This window comes from Canis lupus, chromosome X (assembly GCF_003254725.2).
Source record: "Canis lupus dingo isolate Sandy chromosome X, ASM325472v2, whole genome shotgun sequence".
In the NCBI taxonomy this organism is placed as follows: domain Eukaryota; kingdom Metazoa; phylum Chordata; class Mammalia; order Carnivora; family Canidae; genus Canis; species Canis lupus.
The window spans coordinates 57,903,512-57,930,649 of record NC_064281.1 but is presented as its reverse complement, the minus strand read 5'-3'; the positions used below and the strand labels follow the sequence as shown (position 1 = coordinate 57,930,649).

Here is a 27,138-nt window from a genome sequence, read left to right as displayed (position 1 = left end):
GTTATCTGGAAACAGAAAACAAAAAAATGTAAAAAGAAACACAGAAACACCCTAAAAACTTGGACAAGATTGTTTTTTTAAGTTAACTGTGAAAACAGGAATTGGATGCTGTGTGGTCGGTTCCCTAACTTCCTTCAGGCATTAATACCATCTAAGAAAGGCCTTCCTTAACTGTCTTTTTACAAATTCCAACGTTATCAGATTTTCCCATCCTGTTACAATCATCGCCCCTTTTCAAGCATTTCAGAAAATTACCATCTCAGAGAGGCCATCTCTAACCACTCTTTAAAATTGCAATTCCCATTTACCCCCACCCAGCACTCTCCCACCCCACCCCCTTTCCGAATCTTTTTTCTCCCCAGCATTTATCACCGATAGATATAGATATATAGTAATTATTGTCCCTCCCCCAAGTACTAGGAACCATGAGAAAGTAGAATATAAAGAACCGTAAGAACTGGGATTTTGGTCCGTTTTAATTTCCGTTGTATTCCCAACATCTACTACAATGCTTGACATACAGTTGGCACTCGATAAATATATGTTGAATAAAAGGTAAGACGCTGTTCAACTTAGTCTGGACCAATTGTGTGAATTGACGCCAGGTTGGACTAGTATCGCATTTCTCGCTCTCTGAAAAGGGCTTCAAGCAGTCAAGTGGTGACGTTCTTCAGTTTTCAAAAACGGGAGAGCTAAGGTTCCCACAGTTCTCAGAACGCGAATTTCTCGCCACAATTCAAAATGGCGGAGGAGGGTGGGGCCTGTCACATGGTGGGCGTCACAGCAGCTCTCCTTTTCCAGACTGCTGGCCCGCCTTGCCGCGTCGTCTGCTGCCCCCTTCTTCCTCCCGCCGAGCCTTTTCGAGGAATCGCCTGGGATTGGCTAATAGGCTGGGAGTGGGGCTGCAGGGCCGGGACGCGGCATCATCACTTCCTGTTGTGGGCTGTCGTTTCCTGTCGCTGCTTGGTAACAATGGGGAAGATAATGGCTGCCTGAGCAACGTCTCGGAGCAGGCGCTAGGCTAGAGGCGGGTCTCAACCAGCGACTCATCGGAGGCGGGCTTGAGAGCAGCGGCAGGGGAGGCGCGCAGGATCCTCAGCGGCGGCAGCAGCCAAACCGACGGAGTCGGACCCGACACTAAAACCGAGTAAGTGAAGCCTTGGGAAATCCTCTTGAGAAATGGATGGAGAGCGAGGGAAAGACAGCGGAGCTGCAGCTGCCGTGTTCTCTCAAAATGGCCTGAGTCCCGCGTTGTGGCGGACGCTCAGCACCGCCTCCGGACCCCAGGCGCTGATTGCTGCGGGGGGCTCCGTGGCGTAGTCGCCGCTGCCATTTTAGTCACAGTCTCTTGAAGAAGGGGAAGGAGGTGGGTAGTACTTCCTCTCCGTGGCGGTGCGAGCCAAAGCCGGGGGCCCTCCACAGTCTGGAGAAATTGGGGGAGGCGATTTTTGAGTGTTGGCCTCAGGCGTGAGAATCTTTGATAGTCTTAAATTTTTCTCTTTGGTTATCTGGAGGCGTCCCTCGCCTTCCCATCCCCCCTTTTATATGGCGGGCTTGGGTTTGGGAAAAGGGGGAAATATCAGTCTGCTCTAAGTCAGCTGCTGGGAACTCTTGGGCCTTAGATTTCCCAGGATTTGCAAAACCCCATTTTGAGCCCTTTTGCTGGGTACTATCAATTAGGCGCCCCCTGGGGCCACGATGACATCTTCCCTGAGGATCCGGGGCAACTGTGGTTTTGCTCCCTTACTCAATAACCCTGGCATAGCCCTTGCCAGATATCACTGCAAGGATCCCCTGAAAAGGCAGGGAAAAGCCATTGCGTGTTGTTTTTTCCCTGGGTAAGGGTGGGAATTGGGCCAAATGATTTTCAACTTAATTTCCGTTCAATCCGGCAACAACCCAACCCCTCCCCCCTCAAAGAGAAAAGCCTAAGGGTCTCGGCTTTTGCGGGCGGTACCTGCCACGTACGCCATAGCTTTAGTAACTAGTATTAACCGGTTGGGCTTCTGCTTCCTGAATACTCAGTCCCTTTTTCCCTTATGCTGATTAATTTCAAGATGGAGGAGACAGCCACGTTCCTTCCCTAGACAGTTTCCCCATACTTATTCCACAGGTTACTCTGGGAATCTGAGGCCTAGCAGTCTTGTTATTTAGGTCATTCTTTTTGTTTGGGGGCAAGAGGAAGCATTTATATCAGGTTGTCATCCACCATTTGCGAGGTCCCACATTAATTTTTTGGTGCAAATAAAGAGCCCGCATTTCCTCAATCAGAATTAACCGCAGTCGCTTTGGATGATTGAAGGGAGGAAGAAATAAATGTACTATAGTCGTTTCTACTACTAGAAACATGTATTTGATTCTTCCTCATTAAAGACAAAATTACTCATATCACCCTATCAGGTACGTTATGTCCATCCTGAATGACTTGCGACCAGGCAGGCACAATTAGAGCCCTCCAAAAATCAGTTTTCTAGATTATAAAAATAAAGTACCCAGGAAGACCAATCCAGATGCTTTTTAAAGTATGATTTAGGAAACTGTTGCACTGAAAAATGTTTCATTCTTTAGCCTAAGTATCTTGATGATCTTTCATACTTTAGTTTCTCCATAGACTACTGTAATGTGCCAAGTAAGTCCTTGAAAGTATCAGAATCTGAAAATATTACTGGTTTGAAAAAGAAAGGCCTATTTTAAGCAAGCTTATATTAAAAGGTAGATTGGCTTTCAGCCTTTAAAGAAAATCTGATATCTAACACAAGATTCCTGGTTTCCTCTGACCTTCTCCATCTTCCCAAATATCCTAATTAGGTTGGGTTATGGGGTGTGTAACTTAAGATATATAGGATGTGTTTTTTTGAGGATGTGTCTATTTCATAGAAAATGTGTATCTTATGAAAGAGGAAGAATAATGGATTCTTTTTTTTTCTAGAGCAGAGAGTGAAGAAAACTAAAATCCAGTTTATTGTATTACAATACTATGTCATAACAGTCAGGTAATTTATTTTTTGTTGCGTCTCCTGATGATTTATGTGTAGAATGCATGTTTAAAAATATTTATTTTGTATTGCAGGCCCTGTAATTGGATGGGCTTATTTGATATATGTTTATTGGTGTTGGGCATTTTTCATAATGAGAATGGGTATTTTTCATTGGGAATTCAAAGGGTAGTGTGTCTGAATAACTGAAACTCTGCTAGTGTTTATCTGTGAATTTTCCTCTTTTAAAATAATGTCTGAAGTTTACCAGTACCCATATAAAACAGAAAGAACAAAATAGAAATTTGCTGCTTTAAATCATTGTTGGTGGGATGGGTCTAAATAAATAGCGTTTAAATGTTCATTGAATAACTAAATGAAATATCAGTAGAATATCTTGCAGGAATGTAATCTTACATTATTTTGTGTGGTGTTCATTTTTTTCCTTTAAGATCCAAAATGTCATAATTAATATATAATACTCTGATATTAACTCCTTTCATCATCATCATCATTGTTAAGGTAAGCACATAATTTATTGCCTTAACCAGGATGCTTTTTTTATGCCAACAGGTGCAAACCTGTATTGTGCCAAGCAAACGGGGATGGAGTTAGCCTAAATTCATAACTAACTTGAATGCTTATGTGCTGTGTCCTGTGCTTCACATGCATGACTTTATAATCTTCACAGCAAAGCCTTGTGAGGATATTAGCTGTTTTACCTAGTTAACTGAGACTCAAGGAAGTTAAACATTTTGTCCTCAATTAAATAGCTAATAAGTAGTAGAGCCCCCATTTTAACCCAGGTCTCTCTGATGCTGAAGTCACTAAACTTTTATGCCTCTAGACTTAATTGCTCTCTAATTAGATTGAAAAAGGAAAGAAAATAAAATTTGTAATTAAAGAATGTGTAGGTTATGTCATATCCAAAACTTTTGTTCCCACTTAAAGGGAATCTGCTTTATGATGCAGGTGACACTTTTTTTTTAGCAATTTCCCTCTCCCCTTCTTTGTGAAATGTTTTTAAGGAAAAATGGTTTTAAGAAATAGCTTAATGTAATGATATCCAGAAATGTTGTGCTGGTTGGATATATTCTTTCAGGTTAGCTAACATGTGAGGACTTAATACAGTAGGTCAAATGGGACGTCTGCATCTATGGAATTATAAATATATTTTTACATAGCCTTAGTAGATTGCAAAATAGAGCAAATCACTCACCAGCTTCTTGTGTTTTGAGTTACCATAGAGTAGATAACAAATTAGAAATGAAAAGTTCTCTCTCAAATCTAGACCCAATGAGGTGCTAGAATTTTGGGCCACTGCCTATGACATGTTTCTCTTTTGTAAGTCTACTTCCTTATCATCTCTATAACACATAGATTTCCAAAACCTTATGACCCATCGATTTCACAAAGTATCAGTTTACATAATCCATAGACATTTTGAAGAAAGCAGTTATACTTCCATGTCTTTTTTCCTTTATTATTTTTCCCACCCTTGAATATGGAAATTTCCCAGATAATCAAACATTTCATTTTTCCTGTCATCAGTTGAGGTTTTATTTTTTTTTAATATGAAAATCTTGGCAGTTTTGAACAATTCAGGAATATGTTTATGAATTTGTGGTTTTGCTTCTAAAGTGTATGGTTGATCTTTTTGTTGTAGATTTTCTGACCCAAGACTTTAATTTCATTAGTTATAGCAGTACCTACATATGTGTGAGACAAATATCTATAGACAGTTCATGGTGTGTATATAGATTTGTGGACCTTTTGCAATAATTTCATGACTACAGATTGGGCTGCCATTATAACATTTGTATGGTGGTGAACATGATACTTTGTAGGAGGAAGGAGATACTTGTGTTCAATATTTTAAACTTTATTTAGAATGAAGAATGAATGGTTTCTTTCCTCTCACTCTTCACTTAACTGTAGGGAAAAAGAAGTTAACTCTTAATTACAATTTTCATTTTTTTATTGACCAAAGTTCCTGTTAATGTCAATTGCATCTAAGGTGACCATATTAATTTATCCAAGCTGGAATGCTTTTGAGAGTGAAAGAGGACCGTATTAATAATTACTATGGGACAACAGGTGTAGATTGCCATTCTTCTGGACAAACTGGGGACATATGGTGACTTGTTATCATTTCTATGTAGGAACACTGGTTCAGGAAGCACAGTTGTCAGCATGTTTGGTTTTGTAACAAAACTGTTTTCCTCAAATAACATAACAGTCATTTGTATAGGTAATGCTTTCTTTTTTTTTGGTCAAGAGATTTTAATTTTAAAGATTCGCTTCACTTACTAAGAAGTTAATTTTTGATGGAAAGCTCATGTTCTTAAATTAGTACCTTATCGATTAACACCAAAATTGCTGGTAATCAGTGATTTTACATTAATAACTTTTTTTTAAACACATGAACATTTTGTTTTTTTTTTTTTTTGACTTCTTGGGACTAATGAGAAGGCAGAATCGAGTTTGTGTGGGTTAAGACCAAATTCTAATTTAGTAACATAGCTCAATAAAAAAAGAACATGAAATGGGTAATCGAAGATTAAATTTACTTTCTAAAGTACTTGAGTGAACAGAAATGTCATTAATGGTTTTCTTTTTTAACTAACTTGTTCCTATGAATTGATAGCATTTGATTTGTTTGATCTCTGTCCTCTGATTCGTTGATGTTCTTATTAATAGTCTTTCGATTTAACTGTTTTAGAGGATTTGTAATAGAACTGTTTGTGAGCTGCAAGTCAGTAGACTTCCTGCCAAGAGATGAGACACATGAGGGACATTTCTGAATCCTTTTTTTCCCCTGCTGTCCTTTTCAAGTGGTAACAATAGAAGAATATAAAGGAGGCTCGAGTAACACGGCCATGCAGATACTATTTTATAATATTGTATTGCTATAATAGCATCAACAGTGGTAGAAATCTTGGTAGCATCTTTTGACAGGCCACTATTGGAAATAATAAACAAATTGTGTGGGTGGTGACAGACCTCATGCAATGGGTAAAGGTAGTGAAATATCACCCTGTTCTGTTTTTTTTTTTTTTTTTTAGAGAGGGATGCTTTATATATGTTTTGAAAAAAGTAAGATAGTCACAAAAGAGAGACAGAAGGGCATAAGTGAAATGGTAGCAAGAAAAGCACAGCTTTTTAAGCTTATATCCTAGTTATTCATGTTGTTTCTTAAGCTTTATTTTTGACCTATTATCATAATGTGACCTGGGCTATATTTTATTCATAGTCACAGATTCATAGAGCTGGAAGGTACCTTATGGATGGTTTTAATCCAGTGCTCTTAATATTGATGAAGATCCTGAGGCACAAGAGATTAAGTGAATTGACCAAATTTACATAGGGTTAATGTTATAGCCAAGACTAGAACCCAGTATCTCCTTTTTTTTTTTCTTTTCACAGAACCAAATTCCACCCTTTTACTGATAGGATAAAAAAAAGCTATCTGATTGTCAGTCATCTTTTATTTGTTTTGTTACAAATCTGTAAAATTTTAATTAAACATTTTGTATATAAAGAATTCTCAACACTTTTGGAGGCTATATACACACAATGGTACTTTATATTGTGACCTCAAATTCAGTGGTTCTTTGTAATTTGACTTTTTAAAAAACTGCATGAGGTATTTTTTATTTTGGCAATGGTATTATTGAACTATTTATTGACAAGTATCACATGTCATTAATTTTCGTTTATTTGAGGTTCTTCATGAAGCTCTGTTGCAAAGTGATGCTTGTTCTTTTTCAGTATGATACATTTTATGTTGCTACTATCTTTTTTTTTAATTGGCATGTTCTGCTTTAGAACACTATTGAGCTGGGAGCTTTTATGAACACAAAAGATGAATATGCTCAAGATACTTTGGTAGTTAGTTGATTCTAAGTTACCTTGATTCTTCCTTCCCACATACCTTTTTGTTTTTAAGAAGAGATGATTTCTTCCAGACTTAATAGATGTGGCTTATTTTTAAATTAATATTCACACAAGCATTTGAATTTCAGAATTTAGTTTTATATAAGTCTTTTGTTGAACAGTATTTTGGTACCTTGAGTTTCCTTCATTGGATACTATGATGCAGTATGTCTATTGAATATATATGTGTGCTTAGCACCATGTCTCTTGCCCCATTAGTAGTGAAAGATATGGTTTAAGTAACTTTTCACCCTAATGTAACAAAATTGCATTTTTAAAGTTTGGAGTACATGGATGAAGAGAATTAATGAGAGACTTTTAACAGTGGTCAGAAACATATAATATACTAATATATAATAATGACTATAGAAGAAGTTGAGATCACTAACAGTGCTTTAAAATTCTCAAGGTGAATAAAATCTGTCTTAAATTCCCTGATTACAGAATAAACCTCAGGTTTGGTTTTCTTACTGGCTTGTCCTCGCTGGAGTTAATTTACCTGACACAGTCATACATTCATTGACCAAATGAGTAGTTTTTGAAATGACTGGGCAAAATTTCCAATTTGGCTGCATGTTTCCAGGATTGAATTTGGATATATTGGCACACAGTACTCTGAAAGAAATAAGGTTAATAAAATAGGCTATTTTTTGTTTTTAAAACAAAAATACTAAAACTTGACTTATTCAAAAGTAAGTCCTGCTTGGTTCATATTGCTTATAAAAGATATTTTGTTATTTTGGGAGTTTTCATACCAAGAGTGAACATGGTATAAACAGCTCATAGTGAGGTTGAATACTTTCGACATGCCTATTGGGATGGAAGGAATGTGTTTTAAGGTATGTAGTTTTGGGATATTATTGGGAGGTGGTTGTTCATTCAGTGAAAAGTTGACTGGATTTGGAATTAGGAGACCTGGATTTAATTACTGGCTCTTTCTACGTATTAGCCACATGGCCTTTGGCAAATCACTTTCTCTTTCTATACTTCTGTTAGGTATAAAATATAGGTGACTATTCCTACTTTATAGGATTGTTGTAAGGATTAAATGAAATATATATGGAGGGCCTGTGTAAATAAATGGTGGTGGGTATTGCTTATAACTAGGAAGAGACCCAAGTGACTTAACAGTTAAATATTTGTTCTCTTAAATTGTTCTGTTGGTAAGCTTTTATAGAAATATTAAGTTTAAAAGTGTCTGATGTTAATTATATACCTAATCCACAATTTTTTACTTAACCCACATGAATATTATAACTGAAAGTAAGATAACTAAATATAGAGTTAAGATCCTCTCTTTTATAATGAAAGAAGGAGCCCAGGAACGTGGGAGGATTCTTCTTTCCTTTTAGTAGTTAATTTTTTTAAAAAATTTTATTTATTTATTCATGGGAGACACACCAAGAGAGGCAGAAACATTGGCAGAGGGAGAAGCAGGCTCCCTGCAGAGAGCCCGAAGTGTGACTCCATCCTAGGACTCCAGGATCACTCCCTGAGCCAAAGGCAGACCCCCAACCACTGAGTAGTTAAATTGGAAATGTATTGCAGTGTCCACCATAAAAGTAGAATCGAGAGACCCATTTTGGTAACAATTCTTTATTAAAATTTGACACCAAAATGGAGAGAGCACTATATTTGATCATTTGAATTATGATGTCCTGACATCTTTAGCGTGTTTAACTGTTAAAATGTTCATTTTCACTTACCAGTAGTGATACTACATCTACCAAGGGCTGAACTTGTGACTTAAATTTATTATATTTTTTTCATTTTGTGCCACTTAGGTAATAAAGGGACTGCTTAAAATAAGACCAAACTCATGGGTGGGTGGGGTGTATGTAAAATTATTTTACAAGGCATTTGAGGACATTGCTTACATTCAGGATTCCCCCCCCCTTTTTTTCCCAAAATGAAATTCCTTCTAGTCCAGGGGAGCCATGTCAGTGCTGAAATCTCTTGCCCCCCCACCCCCCTCGCCCAGCCTAGGAGAAATGCAGTTAGGCAGACAGGAGGCAAGAGTAGGGAGGCAAATCAGATTTTTCTCTCCTTGTCCCCTAACCAACTACAAGAAACAAACTGCTTCTTTAATGGGAATCTATACCTTAGCAAAAACATTGTGTTCTGTTTAATGAAGTCTTGCTGGTCTGGTTGCAGTTTTGAAATAAATAAGTGTGTTGCAGGGATGTCATGTGGGAAAATCATTTTCCTTGATTTTCTCTGGTATATATATGAGAAGGGGAAAGGAGAAAAGGATGTGATTGTGGAAGTAATAGTAATTTGGACAATCGTGTAGTAATTTGGACAATCGTGTTGCTTTGTGAGTGTGTCTCATTGTTAAAATGTTGAATTTAGAGATAAAATTAAACCAAGATAAAAATTCTTGCATGGACTACACTAACCTGTAAGTTCACCAGGCAAGAGCTGTTTAGTCAACAGTCCCTAAAATCACAGTGTCAGTAGGGTCTTGTATAGATGTATAATGTTTTATCTCTACTTGACATGTAGGAAATGATAGAAATTCTCAAAGGTTAGGAATGAATCTTGAAGATTGGTGAGCATAGGAAAGAATCATCTATTCCATGTGAATTTGTAGAATATTCAGCATTATTTTATGTTTGGAAAACATAAAGAGGATATAGAAGTAGTGGATTTATAGAGTATGAAAAATATAGTGGGAACACATTGAAAGTCTTCCCTTAATGTGGGATTTCTCTACCTTACAAACATTTTTTTTTTCAAATTGCACTGCCCAGTGGGATAGCCACTAAGCACGTGAAATGTCACCAGTGTAACTGTGGAGCTGAACTTTTCGTTTTCTTTAATTTTAACTAAGTTAAATAAAAACTGAAGGAGTGTGTATTTTCTCATTAAATACAACTTTGTTCTTTTGGCAGGACTACATTTTACTTTAACCATTGAAAATTTAGTGTCCAACTTGAGATGTATTGTGAATATAAAATACCGCATTTCAAGACTTAAGTATTAAGAAAAGAATATAAAACATCTAATTTTTTATAATGAGAACATGTTAACATGATACTTCGGTGTTGGGTATATAAGATTACTAACATTATTTCAAAGATAGAAAAGACCGGGACGCCTGGGTGGCTCAGCGGTTGAGTATCTGCCTTCAGCTCAGGCCATGATCCCGGGTCTGGGGTCTGGGGATCGAGGCCCACGTCAGGCCCCCTGCGAGGAGCCTGCTGCTTCTTTTGTCTGTGTCTCTGCCTCTCTCGTTCTCTGAGTCTCTCATAAATGAATAAATAAAATCTTTTTTTTTTTTTTTTAAAGAAAAGACCATGTAAGGCACAAAGTGCCACTCTTAGTGGCTCAGACAAACACTGTGCAGGTATGGATGAGAAAATTGCTAGCCGAGCAAGTAATAGCTTCTTAGGAGGTAAGATTTCATTGAACCTGAAATGAGGGGAGACTAAGAAAGGGCTGAGGGAACAGGGTTAGTTGAAGTGTAAAGGTAGTGAAGTACAAGGTGTATTGGAGGGCAGAGATGGAACCCCTTAAGTGAATTGGTCTTGTCAAAGTGTTACAACAAAATTATGGCGCTGGAATATGTAGCTATTTTAATAGGACCCTAGGCCCAGAATAGAAAACCAGGAGACATTCCCATCCTTAATGACATTTTAGTTCAAAGGGTCTTTTGAAGTCAGTCTATTCAAACTCCTAGCTAATAAGGAATCTCCTCTTAATATCCTGCCTGTGCTTGAATGTTTCCAGAGAATGCGTAGTTTGCTTGCTTCAAGAGGCTGGTGGCATCTCCACTTTTGGACAGTTTGTTAGAGCTTTGTATTAAAAGAATTTTCTGCTTCCATATTTCTTCAGCTATTGTCCCTGGTGTGATTCTGTGGTTCTGCTCTTTCATGCTATAACTGTAAACATTTGACATTGGTGATCATGCCCATTTTTAGTCTTGTCTTCAGGCTAGATATCTCCAGGTAATTCAGCATTTCCTTTTTGGTGTTCCCTAGCTTATCATCTTGGTCACTCTAGATCTGAACAACAGATTATAGTGGGTCTGTTACTCCTTTTATTTAAATACTGTGATCTATGAAAGCACCAGGAGACTCTCTTAGGTTCCATAGCAGGTCAAACAGGCTTTTTATTGACTTCTGTTAACTTAAGAATCTTCAGATCTTATTCATGTGAACTGCTTTTTTCACAGGAGTTGGTTTCCCCCCTACTCTGTACTCTTACTAGGGGTTATTTTAGTTTGACAGTCCTTCATAAAGCATTCAGGATAGCACATTTTATCAACATTTTTGTTGATTTCAGCTCATCCTCATAATCCACTGAGAATTTAGGGCATTATTTATCATAAACATACATCTTCATTACTAATTCCCAGCTTTGAGTTGCTTAGATTTGGTTAGCATGTCTTTGATATGGTTCTTTTTTAAATGCTGAAGACAGGACTGTTTGCAGGTTAACATTGCTTTGAGGGTGGTGTTTGACAGCTGTGAATCTGTTAAACTGTATTGTCTTCATGCTCTTTGCTACTCATGCCGTGCTTCTTATGATCAGCAGCATCAGCAGCACTTGGAGGCTTATTTAAAATGCAGGTTCTCAGGCCCCATCCCAAATCTACTGAATCAGAATCTTTTTTAAAATTTGCCATGTGATTCACTCATATGCTGAAGTTACAGAAGTGCTGACTTTAGCTTACATTTCTCCGTGACGCTAAGGATGTAAAATCTTCTCAGACTCTGCAGAAGTCAAGCCAGACTAGTCAACAGTGTTATCCTTACATGTTCCTGTCAAAGAGATTCTCAACCCTAACTGCACAATAGAATTCTATTGTAGAATAGAATTTTTAAAATATTGCTAGCTGGCCAATTCCAGAGAAAGTTTCCCAGGTGATTCTAATGTGCAAATCAAGGTTGAGAACTATTCCTCTGTCACGCAAATAAGGTTAATTTGGCAGTGAACCCCACTTCTGGTGAACAAATTTTCTACTACATGTTTGCTATATATCTGATAGTCTTTACAGAATTTCCCCCTAGGTTTATTGTCAGATTTTGCTATGCTAAGTTGATAGACTTCACTCTATTTGAAGATTATTAGGTCATTTCTAAATCTAGTATTTTTAGTGTCTTTTCAGTTCTCTGTGATTTCTCAAAGATTAACATTAGAAGTTTTGCAGTTTGGGGTCTTTATTCTCTTTGAGAAGTTTGTTTTTCCATGGTTTACCCCTGGAAAGTGATTCTCCTTGTTGAATAAAATAGAAACAAAACAGAAGTTAGGTTCTTCTACCTTTCATCCTTTGTTAATATACCAACTCCCCCACCTACTCAGTACAAGACCCTTTTCTTGTTTCAGACTACGTCTTTCAAAGCCATTTTAAAAATCTCCCATATTTTTGTAAGTTTCTGTTCCATATGGGCTTTAACCTCCCTGACACTCTTCTTCAGATTTTATGCCATTCTTATAACAGTCCTTCGTGTGTGAGTTTTCTGTTATCTTTGGTTCATGTCCTTCAAATGTCAGAACTTTTCAGACATTTCTGTTGTCTTTCAAGATTTTTGTTTTGAAAGCCTTTCATCCCTACTGAGTTGTACTTTTTTATAAATTATTTTTGGGGCACCTGGGTGGCTCAGTTGGCTAGGTGTCCGGCTCTTGATTTTGGCTCAGGTCATTATCAGGATTGTGAGATGGAGCCTCGCATCAGGCTCCTCATGGAGCCTGCATAAGAATCTCTCCTCTCCCTCTCCCTCTTCCCTGCCCCATGCTCTCTCTCAAAAGAAAATTTATAAATTATTTTTAGAACTATTTACTGATCCTTCACAAGTGGACTTTGTCCTAACTTTCATGTTGTTAACTTTAAAAATAGTAAGTGCTTAAGAACATAAGTGAATATTACTGGTGGTTTTATTTGGTTTGAAGAATTATGGCTGAAGTTTCTTTTTCCTTTATGCTTTTCTGTATTTTTTTTAAGTTAGCTGCTTACTGTTCCCAATACAAAATTGTATTCCTTAGCTACATATGGAAAATTTTGGCTTTCTTCTGTTTGTTTTTTACTTTTCATTGCCTGACCTATATAACTTTAAGCTGTTGATTTCCAGTCTTCTTAAAGTTTCAAGTTCTAAAAACCAGACAGGTAGAGAAGCTTGTTTTGTTTGTTTGTTTTACTATCTGAAAGAGGGTTTGTTTTTATTTTTGTCTTTAGTATTGAATTGTGAACATCCAGATACTTCATGTGTTGTGGTGGGATTAAATCTTAGCACCAATATAGATTACCTCTTCCACAATCAGATTTGCATATTTTCATGGAATTAACTTTTTTTTTTTCATTGTGATCTTAAGGTCAAACTGGCGTTGAAAGAAGAACTAGAGGATGAAATACTTTGTTTGGCATCTTATTTTAGATTGCTTACTACTGTTGTCTTCATTGGTGTGGTTGGTTGAGAGTAATAGAAAAGCCAGGTAGTAATTTGTTCTTTTGCTTTGCTGATCAGAAAATAAAATTGAGGGATCCCTGGGTGGTGCAGCGGTTTGGCGCCTGCCTTTGGCCCAGGGCGCGATCCTGGAGACCCGGGATCGAGTCCCACGTCGGGCTCCCGGTGCATGGAGCCTGCTTCTCCCTCTGCCTGTGTCTCTTGCCTCTCTCTCTCTCTCTCTCTCTCTCTCTCTCTCTCTCTCTCTATCTATCATAAATAAATAAAAATTAAAAAAAAGAAAAGAAAATTGAGCATATTACATAGTAACTTAGAAAGAGAAGCCCAAATTTCTACAAAGTTTTTCTTGATAAAACTCAAAATGTAGTAATAATGATGATGGGGTAGTGTTTTGTAATTTAGGTTTAATAACAAGAAGAATGGCATTCTTTTTTGGAGGGATAATGTTTTGCTTAATCAGGGCTAAATATATTCCTCATCAAAACTATTTGCAGATACTCATCTCGTGTTACTGACTTGAAATGAGATTTTCCATATCTCCTTTTTTTTTAAAGATTCTATTTATTCATGAGAGACACACACACACAGAGAGAGAGAGGCAGAGACATAGTCAGAGGGAGAAGCAAGCTCCTCACAGGGAACCTGATGTGGGACCCAATCCCGGGATCACTCCCTGAGCTGAAGGCAGACACTCAACCACTGAGCCACCCAGGCATCCCATCAATATCTCATTTTTGGTAATGTCTTTCACACATAGAGGTACAAGAAAATCTTGAAGATATTGCAGGTTCAATTCCAAACTAACATAATAAGCAAATATTGCAGTAAAACAAGTCAAATGAATTTTTTGGTTTCCCAGTGCATATAAAAGTTACGTTTACACTATACTGAAGTCTGTGAAGTGTACAATAGCATTATGTCTAAAAAGCAATGCAGAGCTTAATTTAAAAATGCCTTAGTGCTAAAAAAAATGTTAACCGTCATTTGAACTTTCAGTGAGTCATAGTCTTTTTGCTGATAGAGGTTCTTGCCTCGACATTGCTGCAGCTTCTACATCAGCACTTGCTGCTTCACTTTGCACTTTTATGGTATGGAGATGACTTCTTAAGCCTCATGAACCCACCTTTGAGCTTTTCTTGTGCACTCTCCTTACCTCTCTCAACCTTCATAGAATTGAAGAGAGTTTCGGCCGTTGCTCTGGATTAGACTTTGGCTTAAGGGAATGTTGGGGCTGGTTTGATCTTCCTATCCAGACCACTGAAACTTTCTCCATATCAGCAATAAGGCTGTTGCACTTTCTTATATCATTCATATATTCACTGAATTTCAGCTTTAATTTCCTTCAAGAACTTTTCCTTTGCATCCACCATTTGGCTGTGGCTTTTTGGCTTATCATGGCTTTTGACATGGCTTCCTCACTAAGCTTAATCGTTTCTAGCTTTTGATAAGAAGTGGGGGAGGTGTGATTTTTCCTTTCATCTGTACACTTAGAGGCCATTGTAGGTTTATTAATTGGCCTAATTTCAATATTGTGTCTCAGAATAGGGAAGCTCAAGGAAAGGGAAGGAGACAAGGGAACAGGTGGAGCAGTCAAAAACACATCTATCCGTTAAGTTTGCCGTCCTATATGGGTATGGTGCATGGCACCCCAAAAACAATTACAACATCAAAGATAACTGATCGTGGATCACCATAACAGCTATGATAATGATGAAAAGCTTGAAATATTCCAGTAATTACCAAAATGTGAGACAGAGATATGAAGTGAACTAATGCTGCTAGAAAAATAGCACCAGTAGACTTGCTCCCTGCAGGGTTGTCACAAAGCTTTCAGTTCATTAAAAAACAGTGTCTGAAGCACAACAAAACGTGATATACCTATATTGCTATGTTATCAATACTTGTGGATATCTATCCATATATTTATCCCTTAAAGAAGGCATCTATAGAATTCATTTGATATTTACCTTTTAGTGTATCATTACACAGCAGTTATCACTTTTATTTTTTTAATTGAAGTTCGATTTGCCAACATACAGTGTTAACACCAAGGGCTCATCCCATCAAGTGCCCTCCTCAGTGCCCGTCACCCAGATACCCCATCCCCACGCCCGCCTTCCCTTCCACTACCCTTTGTTTGTTTCCCAGAGTTAGGAGTCTCTCATGTTTTGTCTCCCTCTCTAATTTTTCCCATTTTCCCTCCTTTCCCTTAAAATCCCTTTCACTATTTCTTATATTTCCTGTATGAGTGAAGCCATATGATGATTGTCCTTCTCTGATTGACTTAAATCAAGGTTAGGTGGAAACTCCTCAGATACATAATTAAATGGATTTTGAAATAAGGAAATTTTCTTTGTACTTGAAATAAAGTCCGAAAAAAGCTTCTGGAACTGTAATTTGTGCTTAGAAAATAAATCTGCTACAAATTTGTATGGGAATGGAGCTCTTGTTTCTTTGATGGCATAAGAAGTGCATAAAGCAGCTTGCTTGACGTGATTCCAGTGTTGTTAAAATGATTTTACTGCAGTATGTTTTGCATATAGGTGCTGTTATCAAGTAGCAGAGCAAGTTAGGATATTCAGCTTCTATTTATGACAAATTCAGAGAACTGGTGATGGTTGAGTCCACAATAAAATTCACCATTAACACTACTGGTTCAGTAATGTGATAGATTCAGATAGTTTCTACAAACTATCTGCTGATGAATAATACAAGGAATAACCATAGACTTTAAGCACCTTACATTTTCACAAGCTTTATGAATTTGTCCAACTTGTCTTTTGCTGCTTTACACATACAGTTGCCACCTCTTCAGTTACAACACATCTTAGCAGACTCCACTTCAAACTGTATGTAGTGTTTTTACTCAACTTTTTTGAAATACCACCTGAAGTTGCTCCATGCAGATTATTCATAGAGGCTACTTTATAGTTACTTCAAACTTCTGGAGTAATCAACACTTGATTCTTTGAATAAACAACTGAATAGTATCAATTACATTTGTTGACTCATCAAGGGCCAAGAAAAAACACTCAAAATCATTTGCTGTCTCATTTTTCAATCAATTATGACATATCACAATATCCTGGGGTTTTTAAGCAACTGTTCTCACCAAAAGGCTAATAATCAACTTTATTTCCTCTGGACACATTTCTTTAGCTTCTGCAGTCAGGCACAGTTTTAATTAATTCACCATCAATAATACAGCTTTTCTTGCATAGCCAACAAACAAGCAACTTGGAAACTTACTGTGATTGAAGCCTTGTCTTTTATCCTTATGAGAAAATATTTTGTGTTGAGATATTTTATTTTAAATTTTCCAATTTTTCGGACTGTAATTTTTCGGACTTTTGTGATGAATACTTGATCTGATCACATGAACATGTATATTACATTAGCACAGTTAAGTAGTGTCATTGCATACTAAACTCAGTCTTTTCCATCTCACAACAGAATAATCCATACTATGCCTTTAAGAGTGACATTCAAAGTACACTTTTGCTTCATTTGACATGAGAATGTGCCAGTAATTTCTTAAAATGTCATAGTATGGTGAAATGCACAGCACTTGAAATGCTGTCAGGTTACATAACTGCAATTTATAAGGCACAGGTCATCACCAGTACAAAGCAGTGAGAGTGCCACATTCCATCTATTTGGCTCTGCCATCGTAGCACAGAAGTAGTCACAGACAGCGTGTAAATGAATGTATATGACTGTATTTCAATAAAACTTGATGAACACTGGAATTTGAATTTCAAACATCACAAAACATTTCCCTTTTGTAAAAAACAGTCTTTGAAAGTGTAAAAACCATTCTTTGATCTCAAGGAAAAAAATAGGCACCAGGGTGGATTTTGGCCCATGGGCCGTAGTTTGCAAATTCCTGACCTACTTTTTTCCTAATATAACAGCGCTTTTTCAGGAGTTTTTCTTTTATGAAATTTTATTCATATGAGATCTTAAAATTCACATCTTGACCTGCATTCTGGATTTTCACATAATTAAAAGTGTTCTACAGAGCACATGCTAACTTTTGTTTTCAAGATTGGATTGATCTCCTTTCTCCTTTTAGATAATTTTCCACTTGTTCATCAAGATGGAAAGCTCAGATTCTAACGATAAAGGAAGTGGTGATCAGTCTGCAGCACAGCGCAGAAGTCAGATGGACCGATTGGATCGGGAAGAAGCTTTCTATCAATTTGTAAATAACCTGAGTGAAGAAGATTATAGACTTATGAGGGATAACAATTTGCTAGGCACCCCAGGTATGTGATGTGTAAAGATTTATATATGTAAATTACTGGTTTTTTAAAAAAATCACTTATTTTAAAAATCTGTTTCTTCAGCCATTATGAAGTATGATTTTAATGCAGTGGATACAGAATGACATTATTGCTGTACTTACTGCCTGGTTCTGTTCATTCCTATTTGCAATTATCCTATATCATATTTTTCAGTTAAGAATTATATTATGAACTTAGAGCAAGCTGAATTGAAAAAGTGGAACTTAACAATATTTTTATTTTTAGTTAGCTTTATTTGATTTACTAGAGATAAATCTTAAGGGTGGAAGAGCTAATGGGAATGTTAGTTCCTAGGACAGACTTCTTTTTTTCTTATTTCTGATTCCAAGATTATGTTCCAGTCATAATCCTCCAAAGCTGTCCTTGGGTAAAATAGTCAGTTTAGGACTTTGTGCTTGGTGATTCTTTTTTGCCAAGTTAGGTCCCATTTGATCCTGATTAAAATTCATTATCTCCGGTGCTCCTCCATTCTATTTAGTTCTAACCTTTGAGTTATTGTATACATTTTAAAACGTAAGGTGTTAGGAGAGGGAGTGCATTTTGAGCCAACCATACCAGACTTGAATCAGGATGCTGAAGTTGGTATTCTGGCCCTGCCATTTCTTAATACATCAGTCTATCACTTAGTCTCAGTTTCCTTATTTTAAAATGCAGATAATAATTTCCACCTCCCAGAGTTAGAGTTTAAAAGCGTGGGATAAAAAAAAAATAAAAAAAAAAAATAAAAGCGTGGGATATCGTATGCAAAAGCACTTAGTAAACTGGAAAGAAACTTGGCATAAATTGTAATGTCATGCCCCCAAAGAAGTAAATTTTATCCAGGTTCCTACTCCATCGCCATTTTTATTTGTAATTTGGCAAACATTTCTAAACTATTTTCAGGTGAAAGTACTGAGGAAGAGTTGCTGAGAAGACTACAACAAATTAAAGAGGGCCCACCACCACAAAACTCAGATGAAAACAGAGGTATATTTTGTTTTGGGTGGGGGTGGGTAGGGGCTGAAGTAGATCAGGAACTACTGGAAATGTCAGCCAAAGATTATCCAGAAACAGGACAAATTAATTTAGTGCTAAGGAACTGTTAACAAAAAAGAGAACTGGCATTTTCTTGGTATTTGGCGAAAATGTCAACATGTTTTTTTTTTCTGCTTCACCTTTGAGTTTATATTAATTGAGACATAGTGAAAAATGGCCTATTTAAATGTGTTGGATTTTTTTTTTATTTTGCATCTCCGTTGAAATTTCCTCCCACCTACTGAATTATTTCTTCCTTATAAACATGTGCACTTTCCACCAGCAGAAAGAAATGCTGTATTCTCTAACCTGATGGTTCTCAATGGATTATATCTCCACCCCTGTCCCAGGGACACTGGCAATGTCTTTAGACATTTTTGGTTGTTGTCACAGCTAGGGGTTTGCTACTAGTATCTAGTGGGTGGAGGCCAAGGATGCTGGCAAACATCACAACATACTAAAACTCATTAACAGCGCAGCCCCCACAACAAAGAATTATCTGGCTCAAAATGGAAATAGTGCCACTGTTGAGAAATCCTGCTTTTAATTTGAAGTAGGATTGTAGGAAATTTCACTGTCTGACATAGGCTATAATAATAATTTGGTTCTTGAGCATGCCATTATATATACCATGCTAGGTGCAAACTGTTCATTTGGTCTGATCTCTAATTTTGTGTTAATTTAAAATCTTGGCAATAAAGTATTAGAATACTTTTGAAGCAGTAAGCCCTGTTTCTATTTTTGCAGTGGCCACAGCAGTCTTGTATTTTAAAAGTCCTGTATTATCAAAGGCACTTAAGTCAGGATCCTAGAGGAAATGTAGACTAATGAAAATTTGACAAAAATGCAATTTGAACTAAAATACTAGCCCTGTACCCTAACTGGCATTTACCTTGTTTGATTAATGTTTTGACAGTGGACTCAAAAAATGTCTTCTGACAGTCCACAGTGGTATCATAAGCTCTGTATATGATGAAATACTGAAAATAGACTTCCTCCTGATTCCCTTTAGATAAACTTTCCCTAAATTTCTTTAGGAATAGCTTGCTCTTTCAAAATGGAATTGGAAAAAAATGGAATTGAAAGATTCCTGCCTTTACTTGCAAATCTATGCAGTATAGTTCACAAAAATCTGTAAATGTGAAATCTATTCAGAATCTTTGTCCTTTTTTTCTAACACAGTTTCAGAGTACTATTACATGATTGTCCTAATTTTAGTAGTTCCTGTTTCTCCCTCTTCCCTCCCTTTTTTAAAAACAGGTGGAGACTCTTCAGATGATGTATCTAATGGTGACTCTATAATAGACTGGCTTAACTCTGTCAGACAAACTGGAAATACAACAAGAAGTGGGCAAAGAGGAAACCAATCTTGGAGAGCAGTGAGCCGGACTAATCCAAACAGTGGTGATTTCAGATTCAGCTTAGAGATCAATGTTAACCGTAATAATGGGAGCCAAAATCCAGAGAATGAAAATGAGCCATCTGCAAGACGTTCTGGTGGAGAAAATACAGACAACAGCAGCCAAAGGCAAGTCGAAAATCCACGATCTGAACCAACATCCACAAGGCCATCCAGATCAGAACGAAATTCAACTGAAGCGTTAACGGGAGAAGTCGCACCTACCAGAGGTCAGAGAAGGGCAAGAAGCAGGAGTCCAGATCATCGGAGAACCCGAGCAAGAGCTGAAAGAAGTAGGTCACCTCTGCATCCAATGAGTGAAATTCCACGAAGATCTCATCATAGTATCTCATCTCAGACTTTTGAGCATCCTTTGGTGAATGAGACCGAGGGAAGTTCTAGAACCCGGCACCATGTGACATTGAGACAGCAAATAAGTGGACCCGATTTGCTAAGTAGAGGTCTTTTTGCAGCTTCTGGAACAAGAAATGCCTCCCAAGGAGCAGGTTCTTCAGACACAGCCAGCAGTGGTGAATCTACAGGATCAGGACAGAGACCTCCAACCATAGTCCTTGATCTTCAAGTAAGAAGAGTTCGTCCCGGGGAATACCGGCAGAGGGATAGTATAGCTAGCAGAACTCGGTCAAGGTCTCAGACTCCAAACAATACCGTCACTTACGAAAGTGAACGAGGAGGTTTTAGGCGTACATTTTCACGTTCTGAACGGGCAGGTGTGAGAACCTATGTCAGTACCATCAGAATTCCGATTCGTAGAATTTTAAATACTGGTTTAAGTGAGACTACATCTGTTGCAATTCAGACCATGTTAAGGCAGATAATGACAGGTTTTGGCGAGCTAAGCTATTTTATGTACAGTGATAGTGATTCAGAGCCTAGTGGCTCAGTCTCAAGTCGAAATGTGGAAAGGGCAGAGTCACGGAATGGAAGAGGGGGTTCTGGTGGTAGTAGCAGTTCTGGTTCCAGTTCGAGTTCCAGTTCGAGTTCCAGTTCAAGCTCCAGTTCTAGTTCCAGTTCCAGTCCTAGTTCCAGTTCCAGTGGTGAAAGTTCAGAGACTAGCTCAGAGGTGTTTGAAGGCAGTAACGAAGGAAGCTCATCATCAGGCTCATCGGGTGCCAGGCGAGAGGGTCGACACAGGGCCCCGGTAACATTTGATGAAAGTGGCTCTTTGCCCTTCCTTAGTCTGGCTCAGTTTTTCCTCTTAAATGAGGATGATGATGACCAACCTAGAGGACTCACCAAAGAACAGATTGACAACTTGGCAATGAGAAGTTTTGGTGAAAACGATGCATTAAAAACCTGTAGTGTTTGCATTACAGAATATACAGAAGGCAACAAACTTCGTAAACTACCTTGTTCCCATGAGTACCATGTCCACTGCATCGATCGCTGGTTATCTGAGAATTCTACTTGTCCTATTTGTCGCAGAGCAGTCTTAGCTTCTGGTAACAGAGAAAGTGTTGTGTAATTAAGTTCTGAACTCTCAGCTACGTAGCTGGTATAGTGATGGGCAAACAGGAATCACTTGCTTTATGCCCACTTTTTGAGTGGTGCTTAAATGTAAAGTAGCAACCTGAATTGAGTCATTGCTTTCTGAATGAATCATTGTCCTTTTTCCAATTTCTGTTCCAGAATAAAAGGAAATATTTAAAAAGCAATGTTTTAGGACATAAAAATCTGATTTCAGTACCAGTAATTGATATTACTGATGATTTGTCATATATGCTTATCAGTTTTCTCCTTTGTTCTCTTAAAAGATCTGCCTTAGCAATGGCTCTTTATCTGTTTCTCACATTGATCTTTAACGTTTCCCATGCCATAGGAGAGAGGGGCAAAGGAAATTCCTAGTTTAGACTAAGTTTCAGTACGTTTCATAAGTGATTGCTTAAAGCTATACTATTCCCAGTTAATTAGTTGGCACACATTCAGCTACATGCTGAATATCATTTGTTCACCTTTCAGATGAGGTGATATTGGACGTCAGTGTAAATAACACTAAGGTTAGGATCTTCTAAGTGTGTAAGCATCTCCTAAGCCCATCACTGTGGCACACTGTAGAGTGAGCTTGTAGTTTAATTGAGATATTTATCTTGTGGAAATATTAAAAAAAAGCCTATGCTTGTGTAAGTGAAAAAATCACATTCATTTGTTTAAAAATGTAAAGCTATTTTGTAGAGGCTCAGTACTTTTCCAATGCACTGTTGTATTAATGCATTAAAAATTGTAAAGTACCATGCTTAGAAATGAAAAAAAAAAACTGCTTTTTGTGAGCCAACGTAGTAAAAACCACACCAAACAAAGTACAAAGCTGCTTTTGTAAGTGTGTAGATGTCAAGAGCAGAACATATCTAGTATTTAATGTATGTGAACAGCTACTGTGACATGAAAAGGAAAGGACAGAGTGCAGAATTGAACTGCATTGAAGATACCAATGGAAACTGTATTTTTAACTTGGATTTAGGCAGGAAATGAAAGACGGGAGAAGTAAAGAAAACTGCTCTGAAGAATTTAAAATTTTTATGAAGACAGTAATCATACAGATGTGAACTGGTTTCATATGGTGAGGTCCTTGACACAGTATTCTACTTGAGCTGATGAAGTAGATTAACAAATCTGGTAGAGTTTTGGTTAAAAACAAAAAAACCACTACCACCTAGCACAAATTACGTTGATGTTTTTACAAGTCTGCTCCTCAAAAAAAGACAAAAGGAAGAAGGTGGAGGAAAGAGACTATAAACCACATTTAGCATAAGAATTGAAGTTGGTACAGATGTGTGTACTAATAGGAAAGTCTCAAATTTGCATTATTTTCGAGATTTGTCATTTAAGGTACCGGTGCACACTTGTTAATACTTCATTACTATGTAACACAGATCTAACATCTTATATTTAAAGGCCAGTTGAAGAATTAAGGGGTGTTTATCCTTTGTTGAAAGTGAATCATGTTGGGTCATTTGAGGTTCAAATTTTAATTGTGCTGCCCATATTTGAAGATGAGGCTGCTGACTCACAATCTATGGGACATGCATTTTGTGTTGCTTCCTTAATAATGAGATTAGGTTTGTGAAGAACCCCAGTACTTCTTGCCAAATTTCTCTTTTGAGGCCAGTTGGGGTTGGGATTAGTCTGACCGTGGAGGACTTGTTTGTTTATCTGGGAAAATTGGGAAAAGATAGTGGGCCCAAAGAGGAATTGAACACATCCTTGGTGTTTAAAGTGAAAACTACCCATGCTTAGTCAGATACTCTACAAAATAAACAGGCCTGCTTCAGGAATTCTCTGGCTACCTTAACTGTTATCAACTTAGCCATAAAGGTTGTCTCAAAGGTCATTCTTTCATATTTTCCTCTGGCTTTCACTCCTACCTAAGTATCAAGGAAATTAACATGTAAATATGGTAGTTGTTTACTAAGGATATGTACTGCTCTTGCAAGGAAATAATGTCCAAACAAAGCTTCACTTATTTTTTTTTAATATAAGCAGATATCACTGTTTATGGCGCTTATGTAATACATTTTATCTTTTTAAAAAATTGTCCATGTAAAAGTCAGGATTCCTTTATATTTGTGAGCCTCCTTATCTCCTTTCCTAAGGGTGTAACCTACAATTCTCAGATCTGCAGGGTAGTCCTGATTGGCTAAAAATCCATTTTCCTCTTGGTATAAAATGTCCCATTATAAGGATGTTCATTTGAAATAGTTTAAGAACTGCAGCACATTCTAAGAATAAAAGTTATTGATAACAGGTACTTCCCTAACCTCTCAATATGTATTACTCATTTGTGAAGTATTAAAGTAAGAGGTAACTCCTGCAGAATGCTGGTTATGAATGTAGATATTGAAGCTATTCATAAACACTGGAAATAGAATTTTGTTTTTAGCCTTCAGTAGAGTGCACATATTGGACATGTGCATGTGGACACCTTTTTCAATAGCACTCATTAATTTCCATTGGATTGTGTAGAATGGATACAAATATTTTAGTGGAATTTGCTACTTAATTTTTTTACAAGGTCCATGACTATACTTACTAGTGTTGTGGACATTGAAGACAAGGTCATTTGTAGATGTCAGATGTACAATGGAGAACAAGAGTCTTTTTTTCCCCACCAGCATCCAAAACACGTATTCTCTTGAGGGAGCATTTTCTTTGAAAAGACTTTACATTTCATTTTGTATCTTTGCACTTTTTATTACAGAAAGGTTCTGTCTTGAAGATCAAGTTTGAACTTCATGCAGTAATAAGAACAAGAAAGAACAATGTTGGGAAATTACATTGTTCAAAGCATAGGGAAAATATTAAAACCCGAGTTTCCTTGAGTATTTCAGATATTTTTAAAAATTCACTTACTGGTATGAAGCGTTTGAGGTGTTATGTTGTTTAACTCCAAGCAGCTGACAAGGTTGAGATTTATTAGTACTAAAGCCAAAATCGAGCAAGTTAAGTTTAAAGTGTGCAGACTTTATCTATACCGACACTAGAAGACGAGTCATGTTGTTAATTTGGAATATTTGCTCTAAAAGAACACATTAGTTATACTTCAGTGGTGTTCATGGTTAATGGAGGTGGGGATTGAGAAGAGTGTTCACATTAGTGTTGGGAGTGTAGGAAATAATCAATTGTACAGTTAAGGTTTATTACCATGATTTTATGTGTGTGTGCGTGCGTGCACATGCACCACACACACATAATCTCTAAAAACATGATCATTGAGTTTATCCAAACTTTAAGATTAGGAAACTGCTTAGCTATAAGTGTTACCTCAAGTAATTTTTTTTTCCCTTGGGAAAACATGTCCTTTCTGTGCCAAGTGTTCTAATGTCAGTGTCTCAAATTGTATTCATGAAGGGTTATCACTTTCTATGCTTTTTTATTTAACCACCTGTTTCCCAGATGACCATGACTTGAAATTGGTCAAGCATCAATCATGTCTTTCAATCATTTCCCAAAATACCCATGTGATAGGGAGGTGAATGTTGCAAAATGCCTGTTAAAAGGTCACTTTTACAGCTTACTAGAATACAGTGGCACCTTGTGGTGGTTGTTGATACTTTTCTTTTAAAAATGGAGGATATTCCCCCTCCACCCCTTTTTATTCTCCTTTGTTCTTTTGTGAACAAAAAATACTAGTAATCGGCCTTGAATTTTTGAGTTTTAACTTACTGGCTTCCCTGTCAAATGTATTATCAATATTAAGTACGTAGAAGCCACATTTGCAGGGCACTTTTATTCTTTTCTTGTCTTATTATAAGACTGTGCTGACTGCTACTTTCTGAAGTATTCTGTACCTTAGTGATGCAAGAGATTGATAAGACACATATAGAAAGTGTCAGGCGTTTGTTTTTCCATTAAGCATAGTATAATTCTTCAGTATGTTTAATATTCAATAACAGTGTTGTAATTCATGGAGTTAACTAGTAAATTATATGCTTTTGAAGAACATTTGAAAATGTAAATCAACAAAAATAATCTTCATTTGGAAAGTTAAAAGTGCAAGGTCTGAGGAATGAGTATTTCACGTATTTCGAAATTGGATTTTTAGTTGAGCAAATAAGAAACAACTATGAATTAAGTACTTGCCCTTCAAAAGTTTTAACATTGTTAAATTGAGTTCTTAACTGGAACATTTCTAAAATACTATAATATTCCCAACAGGTGAGTGATCTCACTTGCTTTAGTAACTCCACTTTATATTTAAGATACAACATAGAATTCAGCTGTTATTGAAGTGTTGGAACTCTCAAGGGATAACAGTTTGTATCAGTTTTATGATTATTTTCATGTTTATATAGGTGTTTTAATTCAAATTTGAAGGAAAGGAACACTCATACAATTACAGTGAGATATTTGGTTTTGATTAGGATTTGTTTACTAAAGATCCACAAGCTGCTTTATAGTCACTTGGACTGAATGATACTTTGAATACATGCAACAAAAGTGAACCCCACCATACCACTGTGCCTCGTTATTTCAGGGTTCTTTTCAGTTCCTCATCTTGCATATTTATTCCAGTACTAAGGTATGGTTGAACCAGCTACCCAGCCTTACCTCTATTTAGTGCCCCTCTGCTAACATTCTTTTAACTGATTGATTGGTATGTATTTTAACTGTCAGGTGTTTGGATTTTACCTCTTGTTAGCTCCATTTGTCCCTGGTGCTGCTTTTAAAGATATAGGGCCATGTGATCAGGTATCAAATTGAGTAGGTACGCAGTTGGCCTGGTTATGTATCTGTGCCTGTTTTATCTTCTCCCAGGAAGAGCTGCTTTGGTATAGATGTTTACTTGGATTCATATATAAAGAATTGGGCAGCAATCTTAGAAAGCTTTCATAAGCCAAAAGAACCTGAAGGGATTTGGAGGGGGGATAGTAACAAAAGCTGCCTTTATGTCTTTGAACATGAAGCACATAAATGTATGTTCTGTAAAGACTAAAGTGATTGTTATACCAGGGCTTCCTGACCTCTGGGAGAGACTTTCAAAAAAAGCAGAAAGGAGCGCAAAGTGAAGTGAATTTGGTTGGCTTGTTTTTATCTGGTTTCTCATTTTCTTTCGATTTAAATCTGAACATAACACCCTTCTCCAATATCTATCCAGAAGACTCCTGGTTTGGAAGCCCTGTATTAAATTTTGAGAATGTACCCAGTTTTTTTTTTTTTGTACAGTGCTTTATACCTGCTCAAAATTAACTTGTTTAATGCAAAACAAGACCTTGAAAGGTCAAGTCATATTAAGGCTGGTTTGATTATTAATAGTTATCTTTTAGGAAGAAGCTTTTTCCCTATGTAAGATGTCATACTGCAGATTTAAAATATAGACTATCAATAAAATGCATGAAGTGATCATTTGTGGCTGATTATCTCTCGGGTTTTTCTTTAAAAGGGAATATGATCTGATAAAGGTTCTGTTGCTTCAAACCAATGTCAAATAGACTTGATTTTTAGAATCAAGTGAAACTCCAGTGCAACCCTGATTTTTTTTTATTTCCTCACTGCTATGAGTTTGAGCAAATACTGGTTTATGGGATATAACCTCCATTTTGTGTAGTTTAATGGCTTAGTCTTTGAGTGGTAAAATAAAAGAT

At 37.0% G+C, this 27,138-nt stretch overlaps 1 protein-coding gene across 4 annotated transcripts; it reads left to right on the top strand.

Moving 5' to 3' along the window:
* The first annotated feature begins 929 nt into the window (after positions 1–929).
* RLIM (ring finger protein, LIM domain interacting) lies at positions 930–26,899 on the top strand. Of its 4 annotated transcripts, XM_035712122.2 has the most exons (6): positions 930–1,147; positions 2,930–2,993; positions 3,428–3,497; positions 17,394–17,586; positions 18,508–18,591; positions 19,900–26,899. In XM_035712122.2, the coding sequence occupies exons 4-6, from the start codon at positions 17,418–17,420 to the stop codon at positions 21,522–21,524; spliced, it is 1,878 nt and encodes a 625-aa protein (XP_035568015.1). In that variant the 5' UTR covers positions 930–1,147; positions 2,930–2,993; positions 3,428–3,497; positions 17,394–17,417; the 3' UTR covers positions 21,525–26,899. The 4 variants fall into 4 exon arrangements, with proteins under 4 accessions (XP_035568015.1, XP_048963153.1, XP_025322001.1 ...); XM_049107196.1 differs by lacking the exon at positions 3,428–3,497 and having other exon boundaries at positions 2,935–2,993; XM_025466216.3 differs by lacking the exon at positions 3,428–3,497.
* The last annotated feature ends 239 nt before the right edge of the window (positions 26,900–27,138 follow it).

Bases quoted from the DNA above. Each gene is read 5' to 3' on its own strand.
- RLIM (XM_025466217.3), top strand. From the start codon at position 17,418: ATGGAAAGCTCAGATTCTAACGATAAAGGAAGTGGTGATCAGTCTGCA. The intron at 17,587-18,507 runs GTATGTGATGTG...AACTATTTTCAG, and splicing joins CAATTTGCTAGGCACCCCAG to GTGAAAGTACTGAGGAAGAG. The intron at 18,592-19,899 runs GTATATTTTGTT...TTTTAAAAACAG, and splicing joins AAACTCAGATGAAAACAGAG to GTGGAGACTCTTCAGATGAT.